This window comes from Fulvia fulva, chromosome 4 (assembly GCF_020509005.1).
Source record: "Fulvia fulva chromosome 4, complete sequence".
NCBI classification, from domain to species: Eukaryota; Fungi; Ascomycota; class Dothideomycetes; order Mycosphaerellales; family Mycosphaerellaceae; genus Fulvia; species Fulvia fulva.
The window spans coordinates 5,719,126-5,745,796 of record NC_063015.1 but is presented as its reverse complement, the minus strand read 5'-3'; the positions used below and the strand labels follow the sequence as shown (position 1 = coordinate 5,745,796).

Here is a 26,671-nt window from a genome sequence, read left to right as displayed (position 1 = left end):
TTTACTAAGAACTGTACTACTTCTACTTTGATTACGACGGTATTTTAACACGACGACATCCTATAGAATCGTTACTAGGATGTTAGGGCGAGAGCCTAGCCTGTGAGATGTAAGAGTGAAAGCGAGAATACAGGTACGAAGTGTAGATACAAAGGGTATAGTATAATTGCTACACAAAACGAAAGACGAAGAAAACAAGAGAGGCCTAGGGAAGGCCGGATACTTATACGCGACCCTCGCGAGTACGTATCCCCGCATTAATAGGGCTAACCCGTACGAAGCCGCGCTTAGTAGCTTTGCTTAAAACCTTATTCTAACCTGCCCTACGTTCCGAGTCTTCTACGTGCTTCTTCTAGGGTCTAGCGTAGTCGCGGGTACTCGCGGGAGTGCCGTAAGTCATATAGCTACGAGCCGAAGTAAATCTATTAAGGTTTAGTAGAGTAGTGAATTTAGAGGGCTAGGTCCCGTAGTGAATATTACGGGTATATAATTCTTAGCGCTTATATACTAAGCTAGACTTTCACTTCTTAACGACTTCTAAGTACTCTAAGGCTCTTCTGTCCCTACCTTCTATATACTCTATAGGGAGACTATAATAGTAGCCCCCCCGAACAAAGCTAAGTTCCTACGGAGCCGTAGTAGTTCTATATATCGAGGATCTTCAGCTTTAGTACTAGGCCTAGGCCTAATGTTATAGTCGATATACTATTAGTAAGCCCCGTCGAAGAGCTTAGATTCGAAAAGCCTACCGATGTTGACCTCTAGGCCGTCTACGCGGGCGTAGTATTCTTCGATTACTTAACGATTAAAGAGAATATATGAGATAGGTTCCTATAAGGTATCCTACTTAGGGCAACCTTACTATTCGACTTTATACTTAATCGGCGGTAGCCCTTTAATGTCGTTAGGCTCTACGCGGATTCCCCGGATCCTATAGATAGTATAGTCGTTAGAAGGTAGGTTAACCGGCTCGTCGACTTCTACTTTATCGGGAGGACCTAGTATGTCTTAGTTTTGGTTCGGGAATAGGTCCTTAGCCGACGGCCGAAGGCGTACGGGATAGAAGACGTCGTAGATCTTTATGTTCGTAGGAAGAGCTAGACGGTAGGCGTATAAACTAATACGCTCGGTGATCTTAAAAGGACCTAGGTTCTTCTAGTTCAGCTTCTTAGAGGGGCGGTCCGTCTTAATGTTCTTAGAGTTAAGGTAGACTATATCGCCTACTTAGTAGTCGGGAGCTAGCTAGCGACGACGATTAGCTTGATCCTCGTAGATAGCTTATACGTATACTATCTCGTCGTAGACTTCTTTATAGATCTATAAGAGTATAGTAGCGAACTCGTCTACTACTTACTCGTTTATATCTTTTGTAGGCGGGAGAGGCTCTTCTAGTTCTATACCTATACGAGGGTAGTAACCTCTCGTAGTATAGAAGGGAGAGTAGCTAGTAGTCTCCGAGTCCTAGTTACGAGTAGCGAACTCTACCGTAGGGATATACTAAGGCCAATCCTTCTAGTAGTAGTCGACGAAGTAACGAAGGACTGTTCGAGGATAGCGTTCGTAATTTCGGTCTAGCCGTCGGTCTGTAGCTAAAAACTGGTCGAGAGGTTATACTTAATACCTAGGATAGTATATAGACGCTTCTAGAAGTACGAGATGAACTAGGAGCCTCTATTAGAGGTAATACTATCCGGGAGGCCTTAAAAGCGCTAGACGAATTCGTAGAATAAGCGAGCAGTCTCCTTTACGGTTATGCTCTAGCACGGGATTATATACCGGTCCTTAGAGTAACGGTCTACGATCACTAGAAGGGCCTTTACCTTCACGCCGCTAAAGATCTTACCGTAAGGAAGATCGGTAATAAAGTCTATAGTAATGTGCTTCTACGGACGATTAGGAGCCGGGAGAGGGTATAAGAGACCGTAGGGGCGGTAGCGGTTAGCTTTAGCTCTTCGGTAAGTAGCGTAGTTTAGTACGTAGCGGCGGACGTCCTTCTAGGAATACGGCCACTAGTAATACCTAGCGAGGAGCTTGTAGGTCTTAGCTACGCCTAGGTGACCCCTAGAGGCGGAGTCGTAGACGATTTAAAGAATCTTAGCTCGGATATTAGAGCCTTCGGGCGACGGTACGTAAAGCTTCTTACGGAAGTAGACGATACCTTCCTAGAGCTCGTACTTAGATAGCGAGAAGCCCGGGAATGTCCTCGCGCCAAATTTAAGGGCCTAAACTAACTCTTAGGCGTCTAGGTCGGTATCGTACGCTGTTCGTACTCGTGCTATAATGCCTTTAGGTTGCTCCTTATTATTAAACCCCTCAAAGTCTAATTAGGATAAGCCGTCGGTCGTTATTAAGCCCTCTTTATCGTCGTTTAAGTCCTTAGCGTCCGAGGCGTATTCTTTAGGCTCGGATTTATCGTCACTCTCGTCAAGGTAGGTAGGAGCGAGTACGAGAGTAGTAAAGGAAGCGGCGAGCGTAGGCTAGCCGTTCGATAGGTACTCTCGAAGCTCGGAAGAGAGGTTATGCCCTTTAATGACTTGTTGCTCTACGATTTGCCGGCCCCCTCTTCGATTAACTAGAGAGTTACTAGGGCGGCGGGTAAGGGCGTCGGCTATCGAGTTGGCCTTACCGGGCGTATACGAGATTATAAAGTTGAACCGGGAGAGGAACTCGCTCTAGCGGGCCTAGCGACGATTAAGTAGCTTGCTCTTTATAAAGTAGACGAGGTTCTTATAGTCGGAGCTTACTTAGACGGGCATAGTAGAGCCTTCGAGCTCGGGGCGCCACTCTTCGAAAGCTTTAACGATAGCGAGAAGCTCCCTGTCGTAGATCTCGTAGTTATACTCCGTAGTAGTCATCTTCTTAGAGAGGAAGGCGATAGGTAACTAGGGGGATTCAGGCGAGCGGCGTTGTAGCAGGACACCGCCTACTACGCCGTCGGATACGTCGGTCTCTATACGGGTCTCTAGTTCGAAATCGAAGTGCTATAGAAGCGGGTTCTTAACAAACTTCGCTTTGAGCAAGTCAAAAGCCTCCTAGCATTCGTCGGTCTAGGCGAACTTCTCACCCTTACGCGTGAGCTTCGTTAAAGGGCGTACTACGCCCGAAAATGCGTAGATAAAGCGGCGGTAGAAGTTAGTAAAGCCTAGGAAACCCTAGACCTCTTTGACGTTCGTAGGAGCATCCTATTCGACGATAGCGTCGATCTTCTCTTAGTCTATCTTGATGCCGTCTACGGTAATGATTAAGCTAAGGAACTTGACTTCGGTCTTCTTAAACTCGTACTTGTCGATATCGAGCTATACGCCGGCGTCTACGAGCTTCTAAAGGACCTTATAGACGTGCTCGCGGTGCTCCTCCTTAGTCTCGCTATAGACTAGGATGTCGTCGATGTAGGCAGTATAGAACTGATCGAGGAACTCCTAAAGGATGTCGTTAATAAAGTTCTAGAAGGTACTAGGCCCGTTATAAACGCCGAAGGGCATAACGAGCGACTCGAATAGCCCGTAGCGAGTACGGAAGGCTATAAGATACTCGTGTCCTTCTACTATTCGTAACTTATTAAACGTAGCGATAATATCGAGCTTAGTAAAGTACTTGGCCTTAGAGAGGCGTTCGAGCGTCTCCTAAATCAACGGTATTAGGTAGCGGTTCTTCTTTATAATAGCGTTTAAGCCTCGGTAGTCTACGTAGAAGCGTAGGCTACCGCCGGGCTTCTTAACGAATATGACGGGACTACTAGCGCTAGAACGGCTCACTCGAATAAACCCCTTCTTTAGGTTCTCTTCGAGGTATCTCTTAAGGACGATAAGCTCTTCTCGCGATATAGAATATAGCGGTCCGAACGGTATCTCTACACCTTCTTCTAGCTTAATCTTATAGTCGTAAGGGCGATAAGGAGGCAGCTCGTCTACGGCTTTAGTATCGAATACGTAGAGGATATAGTATGCCTAAGGAGGGACCTTCGTAGTAGGGTCGGTAGGTATACGCTTCTTATCGAGCTTCTCGAGGGTGATGTCGATATCGCGGAGAGAGGCGGCGAAGACTTAAGCTTTAGGCTACTTAGTAGTAGTAGTGAAGGTAGCGGCGTTTACCTAGAAGATCTTAGTATACTTAGGACCGCGCTAAGGCGGCGGAGAAGGCGGAGGTGCCGGAGGAGCTTCTAGAGGGAAGCTGATAGTAAGGGAAGTCTAGTTGATAATAGGTTAGTATCGTCTAAACTAGGGGAGGCCGAGGATAAACTTCTAATACGGTAGGGACGTAAGGAAGCTAGTGATCGACATACGCTTGCCTCCGAGAGTAATTGACGTGTATATAACATAAGTAATCTTACTAGTAGTAGTCTCCCTGCCGTTAAAGAGTTTAAGGGTACGAGGGTACTTTAGTTCCTAGGGTTCGAGGTTAAGAGAGGTCGCGAGTTTATAGTCTATAAAAGACTCGCCTAGTACGCTAGTGTCTATAAGAGTGAGATTAGAAGAAGAGAGTTTCTTTAAGCCGATATTTATATTCGTAACGAACGGTTTATAAGCGTAGTCCTTGCCCGTCACGTCGTATAGGTCTAGCTATACTATATTGATCCTTAACTTCTTTCCTCTCTTCACTTTCGGTAAACGTTATTCTTAGTCTTCACCGCGTCGATAAGGAAGACCTAGGCTTTTTCCTACTTAGCGGGAGTAGTAGGAGTAGGCTCGATAGCGCCGATAGCGCCGCGAACCGGGTTACGGGCGTTACGGGTAGCGAGCTACGGATAGTTAACTACGATATAGTCTAGACCGCCGTAGTAGGTATAGAGTCCGGCCTAGCGACGGCGAAGCTTCTCTTCGGGAGTAAGCTTACCGTTAACGAGGCCCTAGACTCGAGGGACGGCGGTACTAGCGCTAAGATCTATAGCATTACCTATAGAGACGGGAGGGAGAGCCGCGGGAGCGGCGGCGCCTAGTAGAGTAGCGAAGTAGCTTCCGGGACTACGAGGCTAACGACCTTAAGAACGGGAAGCGAGGAGAGAGGCGGTATGTTTTATATTAGAGTCGAGGCGCTAGTAGGTCTCGACGAGCTTACGGAAGCTTATAGTACCGACGTCCTTGTCCTCGAGGGCTCGAAGAAGCTCTACTAATAAGCTACGGCGGAGAGTGCTCTTCTTAGTCTCTTCGTTATAGCCGGTAAACCCGATGTCGCGGTTAAAGGCCGCGAGGTACTCGGCGAAGCTCTTGTTCTTCTAGAGGAGGTTATAGATAGCGTTCTAGGCGGTAGCTCTACGGTCTAGATTACTAAAGGTAGTACGGAGGTCCTATATTAAGGTGAGGAGACCGGACCGGACGCGGAAATCAAAACCGAGAGAAGTATCGATCTCTACGCCAAAACAAGACACATTCAAAAGCTCTTATCAAGGCCATTCTAACGATATATAAAGTAGGCCACTGCCCCTAGGACTAAGGGAGTTCTATCTTATTCAATCTGGACAGCTTAAAGCTCTCTTCACCCTGTTTCTTCAGCTCTAAACGCCGCGGAGGTGCCTAGCTACATTAGGCAATTCCTAGGTAATAGATAGATAGATATTTCATTAAGCTGTTGTAGTGCCCTTTGGCCTATGCAGCTATGCTATCTTGTTTTTGTATATATAGAGGGGAAACCGTGTTGGTGAAAACCCCTCCTCCTTCCCGCCTGTCTTTTCCTCCTCGTTGTCGTCTTAAATTTCCCTTGTTAGGGGTACGCTAGTGTCATGGGCCTGCCCTGATGACTACCCTATCTGCAACCCCCCTCGCTTCCGCCTCTTGTCTATCCACTCCTCCGTCTCGCTCGCGAGGCTAAACTGCTGGAGGTATCCCTGCTGTAGTATCCACCGAGAGATTCGGCGAATGTTGCCTTTGTCCCTAATAATTGACTTGTAGTCTCTCCTTCCCGCTTGGTGCCTCCAATTTCCCCTGCCTCTCGCCCACTGCGGGCATCGTAGTAGCATATGTTCTGGGTTTTGCGATGGGTAGCCACACTGGCAGGCTGGGCTATAGATGTCTAGTGCGCGTCTCCTGAACAGGTAGGCCCTTAATCCAATGTGTTCGGACCTGATTTGGATCGCTATGCTTGCTTCGGCCCTTGTCAGGTCCCTATATAGCTGGTAATTGTGTCTCTGGAAGGCTCGGAGCGCTATCGGGGCTGTTGTCTTAGGGGGCTTCCTTTTCCAGTCCTGCTCCCATAGGCAGCTCGCTATCTGTTCCGCTAGGTTTTGGGTCTTAGCCTTGCTCCCGCCGGCCTGGCGAGTCCTACGCTCCTCCTCCTTTCGTGCTAGCCATTCGGTGCTTGTCTGTACGGCCGTAAAGGTAGTAAGGTCATCCTCTTTTTGGCTTGTCCTATATCCTGCCCCTCTCCGGTAGCGGCTTTCTATCTTATTCTTTGCCTCCTGGATCGTGCAAGGAAGGAATCGTATTTAGCAAGCTAGCTACGAGATAAGGTGACAAGTCTTAACCGCGCTTTCCCACTCATCTAGCACCACCGTGTAGCCTCGTTTCGAGAGGTTAGCCCGGAGCAAAAGCTTCCCTCTACGCCCTCCCTCCCTGTTTGCTCCTTAAGCCAATATCCACCTCCATAGGCCTGAGCCCTTTAGTGCTCTCTATTGACCGACATGCGCATCCGTCCTCTCGGGCTGTACAGACAGTGTCAGCCGTCGCTGCCAGTGTACACCACGCCCCAGGTTTTGACGCCCTTCGCGTTACCGCAGCCTATCTCTAGAAAGCGGCCGTCCATGCCTCGCAGGTCTGCTCGGGGCACACACCACGCCGGGCAGCGTACTCCTTGCGTTTCCACCTACTAACCAATATGAAGTTCCTTATCACCCTGCCCTCGATCCTCCCCGATCACAGAACTAATCCACTTGCATTGTACGTCTTTTCCCCGTCTTAACAGCCGTCTTTTCCTTGCTTAGGCCATCGTCTTTTCCTCGTCGCAATCTACCATGTCAGACTAGGTGCGTTGTGTAGCGGGACAGGCAGTGCCTCAGGCAAAACCCTCGTTCCTATACCGGGTGTTCAACAGGCCCTTACAGGCTTCGTCGCGTGTCCACCTACCCACCGCATTGCCCGCTGGCAAACACCAGATTGTTTCGTAGTCCGCTCGACGCCGTTGCATAGTCCGCTCAGTTGTTGTTCTGTAGTCCGCTCGTCCAATGTTCGTCGCTTAGCCCGCTCGGTTTGCGGTCTCCGGAGGTGAAAATTCTGCACTCATACCAGAGGTGTCCTGTCGAGCGTATAGGCCACGGTTCCGCGCCCTTCTTACACGCAGAAAGAAGAGGGACTCGCTCCCGACACGAGTACACGCTCGTCGGATGGTTTTCATACCCGTTTTGCTGGTAGTCCTCTGTTCGCCGCGGCTTCGCCTACGCTACGCGCCCGTCGCGCCCACGACGCTCCAGCGTGAGAATACTTGGCTCTCTCGTAGCTAGACGAGAGGTTCGTAGCCGACACCACGTACAGGTGATTCTCGTCGTCGACCAATTCCTAGGTAATAGTAGCCTAGGCTACGGCACTAACGGCGCCTACGGCCCTATAGGCGAAGCCCCCCTAAGACGGCTAGTAGCAACTTATAGAGGACGTAAAAAGTATAGAAACTAACGATCAGCTCCCTTATCGGTCTCTATAGGTAATGATCACTTAGCTACGTACGGCGCTTGTACTGTCGTATTACCGAGGGCAACAAGAAATGAGGACGACGTCCTAGGCGATTAGTAAGGCCACCCGGAATCAACACCCCTATAGCTAGGTATCGGTCGCGGCATCGATACTAGGCCCCCGCCTAACGCACGATATAGTTACGATCCGCATTGTAGTAAAGGAAGACTAGGCCGAAGTTACGAAGCTATCGAACAAGGAGCTCGCCTAACGAATCAACTAACTAGGGGTGGTCGTAGTGAACCAACAGTCTAACGGTACTCTACAGATCTATACTAGCTCTACTACTGCTAGGAGGCACCTAGAGGCATAGCTATAGTGGGTATCTAAGGTTGCGGTATTAGCGAAGGTCTTAACGAAACAATTCACGATCCTAGTCCACGACATGCCTAAGGAGTTTGACCTAACCAACTAGGGTCACCTACGCGCTCTCTAACAGGACAACCCGGTCACTCTTAACTCTCTAATCCAGAAGGCGACTTGGCTCTATAGGAAATGGCTAGAAGGCAAGAAGGCCTCGGCGCTAATAGTATAGCTATAAGACGCGAAAGCGGCGGATCTAGCGATAGAACAAGGCCTTGTCTAGCAATATAGCCTTAAGACAGTAGAAAAGCACTCCTTATCCTTTTGTGTCCTCCAATGCTTCAAATGCTAATAGTATGGACACCAAACCTACACGTGCACAAACAAGTAGGCCTGCTCGAACTATATAGGAGACTATATATCTAGGGACTATACATCGACTACGAGACGGTACGCGAACTGTCCGGGGCACTACCTATCGTATAGTGCGGAATGCCTATAGCGGAAACTAGCGAAAAACAAGGCAATCACAAACAGAACCGTCGCCCTAAGATTCTACGGCGACCGTAAGGCTAGCCTATACCGGAACTAACTAGCGGCGGTCGGGCACAAGCGCCCTAGGGCCGAGAACGATATAAAGGATACGTAACCTAGGGCGTACGGGAGGCCACGTGCTCTGCTAGCTACGGCGAGGGAATCTAACTAGGCCCGGCTCCCCTTTAGTATATAGCCGATAGGCGTAGACTAGGACGTATAGGGCAGTCGGACATAGGACGATATAGAGGAAATGATTGTCGATGCCGATAACTAGCCTCGACACGCTTAGTATCATCTAGTATAACGTCAACTATAGCAAGGATATAGTCTAGAACCATTTCCTATACGAGGCGGACCCGCGCGTCTACCACGTCCTTGTAATCCAGGAGCTATAGATTAACCCGCACTATAAGAGACTGACGACCTACAAGTCACTAGGCTACACGACATGCCTACGAGGCGACGGTAGACCCCGTACGTACTTCTATGTCAGCAAGGACATACTAGAATCCGACTGGGAGGTAGTGTACTACGTAGACGAAGAAGGCGGGGGCGAGATTACCTCCCTCCACGTAGGTAGCACCTAGATACACAACCTATATATACAACCGCTAGCCTCGAGGTCTAGCCGCGACCTAGGGGTCTGTAGACACCTAGACAGTGCGCTTAAGAGACAAGGGTGCCACATCGTAGTAGGAGACTTCAATATACACTACCCTTCCTAGGAAAGCCTTATATAGCCGTACCCTATAGCCGACGAAGTACTCGACTTGATAGCGAGCAACGTAATTGCCCTTAATACACCGAAGGACCTGGGCACCTAGAAGAGAGGGGGACTCTAAGGCACGATCGACCTCTCCTAGATCTTAGATAGCCACTACTATACGGTAACCTACTATAGGATCGAACATGAACTCGAGGCGTCGTCAGGCTATATGCTAGTCAGGACCTCTATTACGACATAGATATAACGCATACTAGCGAGAACCCCTAAGCCAAATTAGGGAAAGGCCCACTAGGCTAACATCTAGGCGTACCTCGATGACTCTAAGAGGCTAGTCTAGATCGCGTAGTAGCAATATAATAGTAAAGACGAGATAGACGAGGCAGTCTTAGGGTTAATAGACGAAATAGGAAAAGCGACCTCACTTTACGTTCCGCTTACCTAACTAACGATATAGTCTAAACTATACTAGACGCCGAAGTGCACTACGGTAAGAAGAGAAGTAAGGAGAGCCCGCCGGGTATAGACGAGTAGCTATAGCGAGGAGGCCTAGAACGTATATAGGGAGGTATGCTAATAGAAGAAAGCTATAATACGGAGGGAGAAAGTAGTCGGCTAGAGGGCTATAGTAGAAGAAATCGCCGGCAAGCTAGAGAGGATATAGAAGCTAGCGAAATGGGCCCGACAGGACCCTACATAGGGCCCCTCCTTCTCTATCCTAGCGCTACAATCGCCTAGTGGCCCGGTTAGCGACCCCGAGGCCAAGGCGCGTCTACTGGCTAGCAAGTTCTTCCCGCCCCTAGTCGAGGCTGATCTAAGCGACATAAACAGCTCTACTCCCCTAGCCCCTAGTATCGCGGCCTAACAGGAGGTGTCCGAGGGAGAAGTTGCCGCTATGCTAAGGAAGTTGCCGGCGAAGAAAGCCCCGGGGCCGGATAGGATCCCAAACGAGCTACTAAAGAAGTGTAGAGATCAACTAGCCCTAGCAGTTATAGCGATCTTTAACGCCTGCCTATAGACCGGGTACCACCCGATAGCTTTTAAACAATCGACGACAGTGGTCCTACGCAAGCCGCAGAAGGAAGACTATACGTAGGTGAAGTCGTACCGCCTAATTGCGCTCCTTAACACTCTTAGGAAGGCGCTTGAGAAGCTGGTTATAACGAGACTCTCCAAGGCGGCAGAGGAACACTCCCTACTCCCGGACACCTAGATAGGTACGCGCCTATAGCGATCGGCGCTATCCGCGATAGAACTTATCACCTCTTAGGTAAAGGCCATCTGGTATAAGAATAGGGACAAGGTGGCTTCCTTACTTAGCCTAGACATATCGGGAGCCTTCGACTACGTGTCACACCCGCGGCTACTCTATATCCTAAGGTCGAAAGGACTCCCTAAGTGGCTTGTTAACTTCGTACGGTCCTACCTCTAATACCGCAGTACGTCGATCCTAGTCGGCTAGTACAGAACCCTATTTTAAGCAGTCTATACTAGAATGCCGTAAGGCTTAACGCTAGCACCTATTCTGTTCCTCTTCTTTATAGCGACGCTGCTCCCAGCCCTAGAATCCCAGAACACCGCTACGAGCGGCTTCGTAGACGACATAAACATACTAGCGTAGTCTTCCTCGACTAAGGAGAACTATAGGCTACTAGATAAGAAGCACAAGATCTACGAGGACTGGGCTAGGAGGCACGGGGCTCGGTTTGCCCTAGAAAAGTACAATCTGATACACTTTACGCGCCGGCCACGGTTCTATAATATATAAGCTTCTATCTAGATATAGGGGCACACGACTAACCCGGTAAATCAGCTTAGGATCCTCGGACTATAGGTGGACCCGGCGCTACGGTAGAGGAAGTACGTATAGGCAATATTACGGAAAGCTAAACAGAATATAGCATTATGCTAGAGGCTCACTACGTCTATATAGGGGGCGGACTTCCGGTAGTCACGACTTCTATATACGGCTATTATACGGCCAGTCCTTACCTATAGTAGCCAAGTGTGGTCCTCAGGCGAGAGGGCCTGCCTATCGAAGGGACTCGTCGCGCCGCTAGCGAAGATCCAATACTAATGCCTAAGGAAGGTCACCGGGGCATATAAGTCGACACTAACGAGGATACTTAAGCACGAGACCGCTATACCGCCGATCGACCTATATATCTAGGGACTACGGACCTCCTACTTAGGCAAGTCGGTACAGTACCTAGTATAGAAGGTCATCGCCAGTACAGTCGTAAGGGCCCGCGAATCAGTACTAGCGTATAGGGGCATTCGACCCGGAAACGAGCCGAACTACCGGGCAAGGGACGAATAGCTAGCAACACAATAGGAAGGTAAGAAATCTTTATAGAGCAACTAAAGAAAGAGAGGTGGAACAACCAGGTTATAGGGTATAGTGGACGCCCTTAGCTAGCGGGACAACCTAAGGAATAGTTAGCTACAAAATCCGCGGTCAAGTACCCCCCGAAGCTTATCTACTACCGCCTTACGAGGGCATAGAGTAGTATAGTAACCCAAATACGAAGCGAACACATCGGCCTCTAGGGGTACCTATCATAGAGGAAGGTTCTAGGATACACGAATACTAGCTGCCCCTACGGCTATCGCTCCTAGAACGTACGGCACGTACTCCTCGTCTATCCGAGGTGGTCGCTAGGAAGGGGGGAGTGGATGGCAAAGGCGAGGAACCGGACGATTGGGGCACTTCTTAACAACGCTAAGGACCTACGGCGCATTACGAACTAGATACTAGAGAAGGGCTAGCTAGAACAGTACCGCCTAGTAGGAGCAGTGTAGGAAGAGAGGACACGACGTAGCGCGACGAGACCGGCTAGGAGCGGGGGCTAACGGGGTAGTGACATAGACTACGTACGTTTAGAGGGAAAGCTAAACTAGACAAGGAGTAGTCGGCGGCGGGAAGGGTTTTCACCTATTCGGGTTTCCCTTTGTATATAACAATAGATATATACCTATATAGGCCGGATAGGGTCCTAGAACAGGGGAATGACAAATCTATATATCTATCTATCTATCTATTAAGGTGAGGACGTCCGGGTAGCCGATAGTCTACGTAGCGTTATCGATATAGTATTATACCTAAGCCGCGGCGTCTCCCCGAAGGAGGGAGAAGACGTACGTAACCTTGTCCTTCTCTTACGGAAAGTGGTCGGTATTAGCCAATAGCTTAATAGTAAGCTATGTCTTAAATGCCTCGAACTTGCTCTTATTACCGTCGAACTCGTCTAGGTCGTTAACCTTCTTAGATAAGTACTAGCGGCGGTTATCGTCGGCGTACGGTACGAGGTTCTAGAAGGTGTTTATAATACCTTAAAGGTATGTTACTTAGTTGTTTGCTTGCTCGACCTACTAGGCGGTCTCGCGGAAAGAGGGGACGGTACGGTTTATAAGAGCGTAGGCGGTATCGGGGTTAGCGTTTCCCTAGGTACCGAAGGTAGCGGCGTTCGAGAAGGGGATATTAGCCTTCTTACTAAAGTGGAATAGAGTGTCTTAGTTATCGAGGTTAACACCTTTATCGGTAGCGTAGTCACCTATAAGGATGACTCGAGTAGTTAACGGTTTATTAGTCTTTCGTGATGTTAGGGCGAGAGCCTAGCCTATAAGATATAAGAGTAAAAGCGAGAATATAGGTACGAAGTGTAGATATAAAGGGTATAGTATAATTGCTATATAAAACGAAAGACGAAGAAAATAAGAGAGGCCTAGGGAAGGCCGGATACTTATACGCGACCCTCGCGAGTACGTGTCCCCGCATTAATAGGGCTAACCCGTACGAAGCCGCGCTTAGTAGCTTTGCTCAAAACCTTATTCTAACCTGCCCTACGTTCCGAGTCTTTTACGTACCCCTTCTAGGGTCTAGCGTAGTCGCGGGTGCTCGCGGGAGTGCCGTAAGTTATATAGCTACGAGCCGAAGTGAATCTGTTAAGGTTTAGTAGAGTAGTAAATTTGGAGGGCTAGGTCCCGTAGTAAATATTACGGGGTATATGATTCTTAGCGCTTACACACTAAGCTAGGCTTTCACTTCTTAATGACTTCTAAGCACTCTAAGGCTCTTCTATCCCTATCTTCTATACACTCTATAGGGAGACTATAATATAGGAAGACAATTCCTCTTTAGATTCTTCGCTATCTAGCAAGTCTACTTAATAGGTACGTACGTTATAGCCCGACTCGCTATATCGCTTATAGCGTCGTAGCCTTAGTACTAGCCGAACACTATCTAGCGACTCTCTACTCACTTCCTACCTCCTAGTATCCTCTAGAGGTATTAATTACGACGCCTTATCGAAGGTTAGAGACCCTCTAGACTAAATGTACTTACGCTTTCGTACTTTTCGCTATATAAGGGCCTCGTTAGACTTACGTAGCTTACTAATCTCGCTTCGTATAAGAGCTATCTAATACGCTATCTCTCTACTCCCTTTTATAAGCTAATACACCCCTTCCTATAACGAGTTTAGCGATAAACCTGCCCGGGCACGCATTTTGTTCGTTACTAGTGTCGATTAAGAGTCGAATTCTTTTATAGTTCGTAGTGTCTTCGACTCCTAAGGGGTAGAGTCCGGAGCTAGAGGGGTTAGCGTACGTAGCTTGATATTAAGCTTGTCTATTACTACCTATAGATTGAATAGAACCAAACTAGCGCCTCTAAAGCTCGATAGGATGTTCTCCTGTCTAGATACAGCGTTATAGGCTACCCGGAAGGCGTGTAGGAACTCTACTTTGTCGATATAAGTAATGCGCTAGCGTACTAAGCCCGAAAGCTAAGTACCGTATACCTTCTTTAAAGGCGAATAGTAACCTACATCTAATAGCTAGAGTAAGTACGAGGCGTACGATAGTATATATAGGGCCAAGATCTTGTATTCCTTATATAGATTCTAGAATGCCTTCGAGTTATAGCTCTCGTAGCTATCGATAATAAGCAGTCTCTATACCCTAGTCGTACGAGCTATAGTATACTTCTAGAAATGCTCTAGCCACCGTATACCGAACTTATTATTAGTCTAGCCGTTCTCTATTAGCCCGATTGTCTAGTCTAGACCTAAGTTACCGTCTTAGTACTAGGTACTAATGTGCTGTTTGCCTATAAGGATAACGTAGGGTAGGAGCGCTATTCCGTCTATATAGATAGTCTTAATCACTATTACCTATTCTCTATTACCCTATTAAACGACATTCCTCTTCCTACTACGCCTTTCTGAACCCGTAACGACGCTCTAAGACGTAATGACACCTATTATAAACCCTATCTCGTCGAAGTTGTAGGTGTCCTAGTTAAGGATGCTATACTTCTCCTTTATATTACGTATAAGCAAAAACCACCTCTCGATAACGTCTAGATCTTCTATTAGGGCTCGCTAACGATCGTATCTACGTATTATACGAACCTTTAGCTCACGATGCCGCCTAATGAACCTGTCTGTCTAACTGAGACTAGCGGGCTTAAGACCCTTCTCTTATAGTAATGAATCGGCCATTACTCGTACACTAGCCTTTAATAGCGGGAAACCTCTAAGATCTAGCTCGAGTATGTACTCAAGTATCACCCTCTCTTCTAGCTCTATAAGCTTCTTCGGATTAGGCTCGTAGTCACCCCGAGGAGGTCGTCTATTCAATCGATACCCTAGTATAGTTCGAGACGCGTCGTATACCTTTATAGCAAGTCGATTCGTGATTGTCGCGTCGCGTTTCGTAGCCTGGACAGCTAAGGTCAGTTTGGCCTCGTTTGAAGACAATATACGCTATGATGGTAGTTGTATAGCTATATCTATAGAAGTGGTACAGTTCTTAGTAAAAGTGGCCCGCTCGGTAGTATAGCCCGCTCGGTAGTAAAGCACGTTAGTTATATAGAAACGTATGTTTTCTTATATAAAGAGTATAGTTATAGATATAAGAGGAATTAAAAAAAGTCTAGGAATCGTAAGTTTAGATTATGCTAGGGTTATAGCAGTACTTTCCAACATAATAAGGGTTATAGGAGTACTTTCTTAACACAACATAGGGACATAGCGGTATGCTTTTGCTGTAAAGCGACACGGTAGTATTTCCGCCACAATAAGAGACATAGGAATATTTCACCGGGAAGAAAGTGTTCTCGAATTCGTCCCGCAGTTGATGGATGAGTCGCGCCAGGCCAATTGGACTGTGCTAAGCGAGACATACAGACCGTCATTCCCAGAGTTGCCGTAGGCTCGCCAGATCTCGTTGACGACGACCCTCAATGTCTTTGCTTGCGGTCCTTGTGCTGATGATCGCTAATGTGCACACTTCCGCTCGTGTATCACTCAAGGTTTCAAGCATTAGTGTGGCAGTGCCAACTGTGGTGAGCTGCCTACGCTCCTCCCACTCATTGACAGGTCAGCTCGCCAAGCTGTCGTCCGGTCCGGAGTGTTGTGAGGTGTGCATGGAATGGAAAGCTCGCCAAGCTCATGACATGTGGTCTGTCTTCGCCTCCTCGCCTTCTTGGTATACTGTCAAATCTGCGATAAAGTATGCAGAACGACAGCCTTGTTTGAGGTCAAGCGCTTGAACGATCAGATGCTTGCCAGGTCATCGGTGACCTGTTTGTGCAGGTATAGTGCCTCTTGCGATGATTCTTCCGTGTATTGCACGCCTGTCTAAACTCGGACGTCATTCTGCTCCCTCAAACGGTGCTTTCGCTCGTCCCCTTCAAGTCGTGATGTTTGTCTCCTCGATGAGGTAGCAATGTCGATGATCTCATCAGGTGGATGGTAATATTGACGGCCTCCTCAGATCCGCCTGGCGATTGATAGCCACTTCAGTCAAGCTGTGATGCTAATAAGTTCGGTAGCAGGCCGTGATGTCGATAAGTCCCCAATCAAACCGTGCTGAAGTTGTCCGCTGTGGATGTTGTTGTTAATTGTCAACGTTGCTTTTATTTGTCGACATCATTGTCCACTGTTGACGTTTTTTTCCACCCCTAACATTGCTGTCCACTGTTCAAGTTGTTCTCCACTGTTGCTTTTGCCCTCCAATGTTGACGTTGTTAATCATTGGTGTAGTGCACAGCTCGGAAATGGAGACCCTTCGTTCTCTGTGTGGCTGACTGGCATTCGTGAAGGTACTGCGTTGTGGTGATGCACTGTTGTTGTTGATAAAAGAGAAGCAACTTGTGTAAGGTGTGCGAAGTCGAAAAAAACGTGCTGTTGTTGAGCGTGGCAGAGTATCGTACTCCCCTCCGGCCCCAGGCATAAATGCCCAGAAATCCCTGTGCCGCATGATCTTGAGTCGTAATCATCGTGATTGTTGCCTCAGAGGATACAGTCTGAGTCGAAGCGGTACATGAAGCGTCCTGATTGGGTCGACAAGCTTCCTGCAATGGTGCATGATGGCGATGCAGCTGTACATTCGAAGCACAAGGATAACCCATGGAGGGTCCTGCCCATTTTTTGGCTTTTCTCTTTCCTTCGAATGCGCGAAGGTCGCGGGTGCCCAGACTCTTCGTAGGACTTACAGCGAGTCATCCGATGTCGCAATGAGTGACCGGGCTCCTTTACTACCTAGAAGAGGACTGGGACTTGGACGTCAAAGTGGTGGTGCACCTACACCTGGGGTGCAGTGCGGCGGCGCAATGAAGATGCCGATGCAGTTGGCGAGTCTGCTGGCGCTTCTACCGCTTGCTGAGGAGGCGGAGGCGGAGAGGGAGGGGGAGGGTTGGTGGTGGCGGAGTTGGAGTTGGCGCGGCGAAAAGGATTCTTGAGAGAGAGGAGAGGTCGAGGAGTGTTGGCGAGCTCTTTCTCCACCGACCAAACAGCCAGCGCAAAACTGCCGATCTCCTGCAGGCAGTCCCAGATATACTCGGCCAAGGTCCAGCCAAAGGAACGATCATTTGCTGGGCACGGCAAAGTGAACCCATCGAGGATGCCATCGGCGATGGCGGAGAGGGTGGCGAGGACATGGCGGTGGTGCTGGTGCGGTCAAGTTGGTGGTGCTGTATGTGTGAAAGTGGCGGGAAGCAGAACGCGTACTGGCTTGCAGGAGGAAGACTTACTTGGAGAGGGTGAAAGTCGGGCACACATCTGGAAGCGGCGCTAGTAGGACAAGAAGGCTGTGGTTTTGACAGGGATCGTGCTCCAGAAGGCACTCCCCTAGCCGTGTCGGTCCCCATGCACCCGCGAAGCGGGTGTTGGACGACCCAGTGATATTGGACACCTCAACGATATCAATGAGGTGTATTCAACTATCTATTGGCTATATCGTCCATACAGGCAAGCCATATTGGCATAATCTTCCGTCTCTCCACTGAATAAGCAGGTCTGTTGTATGTCCCCTTGATATAGCTTATAATCTTGCTTATCCGGTGTCTCAATTCACCTGTTCTTGCACGTGCTAGCTGGGCTTCAAGCTATTTTACTGTGTTCTCTTCACGTTCTTGTATAGCAGCTCTTGCGTTGATAGCCTTCATGACACCTCCACGCTGAAGGTGTTGTCTCTTCTGAGTGTTGCGAGCATTGCGAGCGTTCTGGCGGACCGTGGTGTTGTTCAATTCAGCTACCGCTTCGGCGCCGTCAACGATAGCAATCTGGGCTCCACGGAAGAGTGGCTCCAGTCGCTGCTTAATAGACTCATCTATCAATGGATCAGCTATAAGCGCAGCAGTGTATCGACCGAAGGTCCTCACTGTTGTTGGAAGCTGCTTATCGTTGAAAATTGGCTCCGGTGTTGAGACTCGTTTATTCGATCGAAGAGCAGCTAGGTCTTGCCTTGCACGAGCCAATATTGGCTCCGGATTGAAGGGGTAGATACCACACTTCTTGAAGCCGCTTATGATGGTTGTTGGCTTCATTGCTTGCCTTCTGAAGGCCTCGAAGTCATGCAAGTACTAGGTCCAGTATGGTATCGCTTGAGGATCGAATTTGCGCTGATCTGAACCATCCGGAGTCGCGCGGATACGCCTATCTTGTCACACCTCCTCAAGTAGGTTGCAAGAACAGCTTCTTGATCGTCTGTCAACACCGTGTGCGTGCGCGGCCGTGTGCTGCGTGAGTTGTGACCGAGAAGTCGTCTTGTGAAGCGTTGGTAATCGACACCCCAGTTGGCGGCTACCTGCTTGACAGGACCTGGATTTGACGCGTCGCAGTACCACTGCACGGCCTCACTGATGAGCTCCTCTTCTTCACGATAGATTGAAGCGACCATATTGATCAGATAACGCGTGTTGAATGGAAGATACGCGTGTTGGAAAGCGTGGTTTTATTGAGGTGTCCAATATCACTGGGTTGTCCAACACCCGCTTCGCGGGTGCATGGGGACCGACACGGCTAGCGCGTCGACACTCTCAGTGACTCTCATTTGGCAACAACCTAAGCACCTTCTCCAGGCCGTGCATGCTGCTCTCAGCCCTATCAGATAGGTCACACGGGTGGTATTACACCCAATGCATGACGCGAACTGGTGCGACATGTCCGGAAGGGCACTCCCAAGGCATGTTTCTACAACGCCAAGTCTCTAGCACTGAAAGGCTTTCGAGGAAATCATGCCACAGAAGGTGCTAATTGTATCTTGACCCCTTCCATTCGACGCCCGCCGTTGGGTACAGACTCGAGAGGAAGTAAGTGGACATCACTTTGACGCGGAAAGTGTGCCGATCCCGCGGGCAGCTGTCGCCCTCCTGAAGACCTTCCCGAGCAGGTGACGATCTTTTGACAGTCTCAAGCAGTAGAAAGCTACTGCCACCACACCCCGGAGGCTCTATCTTTTCTACGATGCCCGAGATGGCTCTCCGCATGCTCCAGCTTCGACCCCAGTGTATTGAGCACCTCGGCCAACGGCTAGAACGCTTCTACTCTGCAGGTCCTTGCTACGCCGAGATGACGCTGCTGCGATGATCAAATAGCACCCAGGCTCTTGTGCAGAGGGCCGCTTCTTGTGTGGGAACAAAATGGACGAATGTTCTGGCACGGCGCATACAACTCGACATCATAGCAAAAACCACCATGAATCCATCCCATCTTGACCGAGCAAGGCAGAACCTTCCGCACGCGGTCGGTCGACTCGTGGCCCCAGGCTATTTTACGGCACCCCAAAGGAAACGCAAGACATGGCCCTTTCGAAATGCAGCTTCCGGCGTTCATGGGTCGACCTGACACTCATCTTCTGCTGCTCTGCGGCAGTGGTCTGTCCCAGCCTCCAGGATCTCTCTGGAGAGCAGATATCGCTGATGCAGCACTACCGTCGCGGTGGGTACGACATCTTACTGCCTCTCGATACCGCAGAAGCGCGAGTCAAATTATCGAAGCAGCTTTCACCTCAAGCTCCGCTGCCAAAGCCTTCTTTTCGACTGCCCGGCATATCGGATCTCCCGTGGCAGCGATGCCGAACTTCCAATGCCGAGATGGCAACTTTTGCACATCAAACGATCCTAGTCCATGCAATGTCGGTGCCAAGGCCGTAGGAGCATGCCTCAGACGCCATTCCATCCTGTCATCTATGTAACCTCTCTCCAGTCACTCGGTCCATGCATGTCAAACGCATGCTTTGCGCCCTTCCAGGCTCACCATCGTCGTCCGCAAAATCACGATAGCATCTCCCGAACCGCGATGGTTGATTGATCTGCAGCGAGTCACGAGTCCGTGATGACCGCTTCCTCAAGCCCAGAGAAAAGAAAATGTGAGTTACAAGGAAACGACGACGGGAGAGACATACTCTGACCTGACGATGTCTTGGCAGTAGTATCAGCTCTCTTTACGGTCTATACTGATCGCCTGAAGTTTCAACCCTGACCAGATCGCTATGGAGCGTGAAACAGGCAGTGCGCCTTGGCACTAGGGATCAGGTACATGTACCACATCATCTAAGTCTAACATACACCATGTCGACTGCACGATTGAGGACTGCCGTGGTCAGCACTTTCCCATATGGATACATGACGCCGACTGAGCGATGCAGACGATAAGCTTTCGAGCTCCCTTGGCAAAGATTTGGTCCTCAGCACGCAGTGGCAATGGAGAAAGGACTGCGACAGACTTGGCAATACCTTTGCTAAGATTCGCGTCGCAGCGGGTGAGGTTGAGATCCTCGCAGTCTCGTTCGTGGCCAGGCCCCTGGAGACATCCGGAAAGTCACCGACCCGCGTAAGAGCGTGTTATAACGAATGCCTGACAGCGGTATGTATTGAAGGACCAGCGCTGACACAATCCAAGAGATGGCATTACAGCTATTCTTGCTGTTGTGACCGGCCCCACCTCAGCATCGGCCATACATGTATCGCTCATTTCCACAGCGATTACCACCAGATGCCTGATCTGATCTCATGTCCACCACTCCCCATACGCTACAATGACCTTCTTGGCCCAACACCAGCCATGCCATCACTCGGCGGGATCGACACACAGAAAGCCACAGGTACGGAAAGGCGTCGTTCCAGACTCACAAGCCTTGCGCCTTGACGAGCGCCTGCAACTGTTCCCCGAGCCCCAATCGTACTGAAAGCGAGTTTGGCTCAGCTGGGTGGTGACAGAGTAATGTATGGGTAGGTGTCACTCGATGTGACCCGCGAAATCGAAATCGGCGAGTCTTGCTGTTCCAACAGCTGCTGCGGGCCAGGTCTCGATGAAACGTGCGTCATCGGGGTTGCATGCTGACTTTCTCGAAAATGCGCGGACATTTGCTGTTGTGGTCGGTGTCCGTCACAGTGTGTTGTACTCTGATTTGGAATGAGGATGCATCGGTATGTACCACAAAGTGCCTGCCGTTGGAGATGTCCGTGAGATCTGTCACCACGCACGACTGCATGACTGCCCAGGCCGAAGGACAACCGTATATACTGCTGAGCAGGAGGTATAGGACAGAGACGTATTGTCAGAGGTGGGCTCAGGATGTCATGGCTTTGTGCTGGATGTGCTTGACGGAAAGCTGAAATGTAGTAGAGAGGCCTGACTTTCGTGCAGCAGTGTCCCACGCGTGGGACACGCAAGGGATGTGGCGTTCTCGACCCTGTGCCGGAATTGGCAATGAGCAGGGAGGAAGACAAATCTGCTCGCGTAGCAACTGCAGTGGCGAAAGAGCCTTAAAGAACGACGAACGGCAGGCGTACCTCACTCCCACTCGCTGCGGCCCAACGTGCCGCTTCCTGCCTGGGAGAGGGATCTAAAACAAACACAAACGCATCAGACTTTCAACAAATGTCGCCCAAAAGTACAACAAAACATAGCAAGATTCCGCGACATTCCCTCAAGACTCGACGGAGTCTTGGGACGCGAAGCGAGATTGCTGGCTTTTGCGACGACGATGGCACTATGATCTGGCGTCGAATCGGGGAGTTCAAGGAAGTGTCCGCCGGAGTCTACATGCAATGGCAGTCGTGAGCAGCGCCGAGTGCATCGCGGACCTTGAAGGTATTCCTTTTTTTTTGGAGCGATGCGCGCCCCCAGTTGCTCATGTGTACCAGGTGTTCAGTACGGCGCCGAATCGCTGTCGCGACGAGCGAAAGTCGACCACATTCTTGAACATAGCGACTCCTACGAAACCAACAGCTTTAGATCAATGGTTAGCCGAACGGCAGAAGCGGCCGCCGCATTCCACAAGCCATGGCAGCCATGACTTCCGCCGATCACATCGAGCACCTTGGACGAAGGATGTTCTGTTGGGGTGATCCATGCGCAGAATCGCTTCTGCTTCGAATGTGTTGGCGCGATGTTGCTCTACTGACGATTAAAGGAGACCTGTACTCCGCAATCGCTTAATAAACGGATGGCGTCCTTGTTAGCAGCCTCTGCATCGGCAATCTGCCCGCGCATTTCATCTGACACACGGCAAAAGTCCTTTCATGATACACGTGTCTCTGCCAAGCGACGCAGGTTTCCGAGCCAAGATCTCAGCACACGGCAGATTGACCGATGGTCTCGAAAAGATCTCTCCTTGCGCTGCTTCTGATTGGCAGCTGATAACACTGTACTGAGCGTCAAACATGGAAGCAGTGTACTTATCTGGCCACGTATATGTCCGATCAAGGCTGAAAACCATCTCTGCGAAGGCCTTCAAGCTTCCGACAGGCTAGCCAAGAGCCAGTACTCGATACCACCGTCCGGCGAGTCCCACCAATGCTTCTGGGCCTGAGCTACGATCCCTACGGTTGGCAAGTGTTTGAAAGCAGGGCATGTATAAGAGGGCTGGCTGTGGAAATGGCAGCATGGGAGACAAGTTGCGCGTTAACACACAGACTATGGTCCGCGACAGTCGACTGTCCAAGGCTGCTGCTTGCGGCGTCTGCAGTACGACCTTTAGACCCCTCTCCGTGTCTGGCAGTCACGGCTCATAGACAGGTCTACTGAGCGGCCCAGACACTGAAAGCTCACCACAGGGCTCGATCATTGATGCTCTTTTGATTCAAAATACCAAATCAAGGCAGATCAAGTCCATTTGCGCTTCCTGTCCTGCATCTGATCCCTGAGCTTTCGGACGTGTAGCGAGATGATGAGGTCTGGTACTAGTCTCAGGACCTACCGCGATCCGTGACTCTCCTCAGAAACCCATCGCTTCCACGCACGGCCAACGTAGACGTGCCATGGTTAGCCTTCTTCCAGAGAGGTGTCGCCTTTGTCCAAAGATGTGTCCCAGCACCAGTCTGGTAAGTCACTGTACTGGCAAGGCGTTTCAATACACTAACAGGGAACAGAGATTCCAGTGTCTAGCCAAATCAGTTCCGACGAGTTCAGCGACATATCAGACCTGACAGGCATCTGGAGCCTCAGGAGAAGATGGGGACTGCTGATACGAAACACAATAAATTCCCCCGACAGTCCCTCAATACTGGAAGGACTCTTGGGAGGGGAAAACGCTGGCCTTTCCGGCGATGATGGCAGGATCGAGGCAGAATCTTGGATTGCTGCATGTGGGTCTCGATGTTCGTTGCACCATTCACCGAGAATGCTGTCTGTTGGATTCTGCCTCGTCTTGGAACAGAGTCCAACAGACAGCATTCTCGGTGAATGGACCATCTCTCTGTTCTCAACTCATCTACCAAATCGCCCGCACCATCCCTCTTGGAACTGCTGTTTGGTCTTGCGTTCGCGGATTCGCCTACCCAGGAGTCTAAAATGACTGGGGCAACGTCATGGTCATCTTGGGCTCTCCAATCCTCTCTAGCACTTTCGCAGCATGGGGCGCTGGAAAGTTCCTATACGACTACGTCGAAAAGTAAAGTGCTGTCATCTACCGTGAATAAGGCAGGTCTTGGAGGGTCCAGAGGTATACTGGTATCTCAGACGATGTGACTGGATCCGAGATCGACGCGCTATGCAACGCTTGCAGACTTTGGCAAAGGAGAATGGGATGCAGACCTACAACTCTGCAGTAAGTCAGCTTGAATGGGACATCAAGCACGTCATGACTCACGCTTCAACTGCGACGCTTTAAGGAGTGGGTACTCATGGAAGGCGCGCGAACATGAAAAGGAAGAATCGATTCAGATTTACTATTCACGCTTGGGACTGTTAATGCTTTGACCTTTACGCTCAATACCAAGCGTACTCAGTGGGTATATCGCGTCCAATGCAACCTGTCAGGCCTTTGCCATATCCCCCAGAACGCCATGGACCCATCGTCGGTCCCAGAAACACATTTGCATATCCGCACAACGCTCACTACCTCCAACCACCGATGGTCACTGTCAGTCTTCCGGGGTTCTTGATGGTGATCTGCCCATGCGGCATGTCCTTGTCTGCTACGCTTGGTCCGTCCACCCAGTCCACTGGAAAAGCATAACCCTTGCCATTTTTGCTGACTTCGTGCACGAACTTTGCATAATGGTTGCTGGGGTTCCCCTGGTAGTAACGCTTGTGTGGGAGCGCATCGCTGGGCTGGACATGGCCAGTATGAATTGTGCTTCGAACGAAGGCAGCACATAACCGGGCAACAATCTGGTTATGAAACGGGTCTCCGTTCTCGGTGAAAGGACCCGTGGCGCAGGTGAAGATGTCTCGAGTGCATGGCTTCGAGAACGAGACGGTGCTGTTGACAGAACGGAGCTGGTCGTCTGGGCCGACCCGGAATGTGTGGTTGCCGGAGCTTCCAACATCGAAGACGAGATCCTGGTTGCGATACTGCTCCCAGACTTGGTCAATATATGGCTCGTAGTAGTCCTGGAAGGCTGTCGGGTTACCACCGTTGATGTACATCATCGGTGAGGAAGCTCGGACATAAGCGCCAGTTGTGTTGCTCCGGTGGCACAGCTTGTCCCACGGTTGCCCATCTGCCAGCGCTTGCGTTGCCAACTTCTCGCAGATTGTGGCGACTGCATCCGCCTTCATACCTCCAGTGACTACAGGATCACGGTCGCCGTCGAAGTGCTCCAGTTCCACAGCAACAGGAATTCCGGCCGAGTCTACCTGAGATGGATTCACGGTTAAGCCGTCATTCGGATCCAGTGTGAGCTCCATGAAGGACCAGAAGCTGTCATGACTGGGCTCCGAGGGATTGACCTCCGAGGGTGCTCGGACTTCCCCTTTGCTGCCGGAGAAGTGCAATGCATCGCCGTTGGCGACTGAGACGATACGACCGCTTGACATGCAGTCAGGCAGACGAATATCGACTCTTCCTCCCTCTGGAATGCGAATAGCGACTTGGTCCTGCGGGACTTCTTGTACTTCAGCCCCCAGCGGGAAGAACTGGCTGTCTGGGCGCATGAAAGTCCAGCCTGCGTGGACTGAAACCAAGCCGTAGATGTAAGCCGTCACGGTGCCCTGGCATTCGCCGCGAGAGCCTCCGGCGCACTCGTTGATGAGAGTGATGTCTTGCGAGCATGTTCCAGGTGCGGCGGTGGCTTGCTGCTCGGATACCAGGCGATACTTCGATCCTGGTGCAGGAAGCTCTGCGGTCGCAATCATGGAGTCACGGCCAGAGAGGTCGCTGCTGATGGTGGAGTTAGAATTGACAGGTGTCGCACCGACAGACGCGGCGCCGGCAAGAACTGCAATGAGACGTGCGGCGAGGAGATATGGCGGCATCGTGAGATCGGTGGATGTGTAGTAGGTGAAGGTGGTGATTGAAAGAGTCTGAAGGGGTGAAGAGGACCGGAGGATAGTACGGATGAAGGATGAAAAGAGAAGGGGGACTTCGAAAGATCCTGTGCACATTTGAGCCACAATTTCGACGGTGGGTCCAGGACAGTGTGACCAGCTGCTGACACGTTGACTGTAGTCAGAATCGCTTACCCTTATTCCACAGCGCGCTTTTTGCTGCGTCCTTCCCGACGGAAAGCATCGTGGGGCTTCATAATGGGTCATTCGGTGCGCAGACAGCCCCGACGTCTGCGAAGATCAATACGAATGCGCCAAGTGACGAGGGGTAGTCGACGCAGTCATTGCGTTTCGGACTACAGAAGAGGAGAAATAGAAAGTGTTGGGGTAGCAAATGTGCAGCGGAGGTGTGGGTAGTGCTGCAGTAATCAAGCTGAGCAAGGCTGTGAGAAGCCTGATGTTTCAAAAACCCCAACTGGCTGGTATCAAGCTGTGCACGGCGCTGACTTTGGACAGGTGTCCTTCCAGAATGTTATACGTATGCACATAGTACCGGAGTCTCCGTCAATCGGCACGGCCGTCCGGCGATCGCAGTCCAGCAGCGCGCGGCATTTCTGCTCCGCTTCGTTTACTAGGTATGACTCTCCGGCGAGTGTTGCTTCCGCAGGTCTGAATCTTGTCGGAGTCTATTAGGACAGGTGTTGCGACTTGAGCGATCGCGTCGACATCAACCAAGCCCTTCGTTCAAGGCGATGGATCGATCTCCCCATTCCGTCAGGTCACGATTATAGTAAGACAGCGCATTCCCACTCGCCCCGTCAGCGGCTCTCTGTTGCAGTCATTGCTACCGTGTGTCAGGAAGGAGTTGGAGCCCATCCGGACAGCTGTCCAAATTCGAGCTCTTGCGCTGCTATCCTCGAAGACTTTCGTTAGGAATGATGAATCGACCTCGCATTCCCGATAGATCACTCCACGTACGACTACAGTCCGACAGCGTACTGTTACTAGCCTCGTCAGTGGCTCTCTACTGCAGCCATTGCTACCAAGGATCTGGAATGTATTGAAGTCTATTCGGGCAGGTGACCGAGTTCGAGCACCTGCGCTGGAATTCCAGCTTACTAATTGGGACAGTGGATCGACGTCGTGGCTAAGCTAGATCACTCCATACTTTCGGTGGCCTTGGGTGCCTCACCTCAACCAAAGACAGGTTACGTAGCGCATCTCGCCAGAACACGTAGCCGGATGTACGAGATTTCGAGTGGCTATCCATCAGTAGGATGCCAAGGCGGTGGCGAAAGTATCCGCAGAGACTGTGGAAGCGCTCCGCCGAGCATCGACTCGAGAACATCAACCCTCCCTAGATCGTTTGAATCGCCATGCGTAGCTAATGCCGGTGTCGTTCCTGAAGTGACTTCAACCCGCCTTCTGTCAGAAGACCTGGCTGTTTG

The 26,671-nt window shown here is 50.3% G+C and overlaps 2 protein-coding genes across 2 annotated transcripts; one reads left to right on the top strand and one right to left on the bottom strand.

Annotated features, from left to right (window-relative positions):
* Nucleotides 1–16,594: 16,594 nt before the first annotated feature.
* Nucleotides 16,595–16,966, top strand: CLAFUR5_05251 (uncharacterized protein; the record flags this gene model as incomplete). Its single annotated transcript, XM_047904399.1, has 1 exon — nt 16,595–16,966. The coding sequence occupies one exon, from the start codon at nt 16,595–16,597 to the stop codon at nt 16,964–16,966; it is 372 nt and encodes a 123-aa protein (XP_047761403.1).
* A 6,883-nt stretch (nt 16,967–23,849) lies between these two features.
* Nucleotides 23,850–25,211, bottom strand: CLAFUR5_05250 (Glucan endo-1,3-beta-glucosidase; the record flags this gene model as incomplete). The annotated part of the gene is made up of 1 exon (XM_047904398.1): nt 23,850–25,211. One exon carries the CDS (start codon nt 25,209–25,211, stop codon nt 23,850–23,852), a length of 1,362 nt encoding a protein of 453 aa, XP_047761402.1.
* Nucleotides 25,212–26,671: the final 1,460 nt, after the last annotated feature.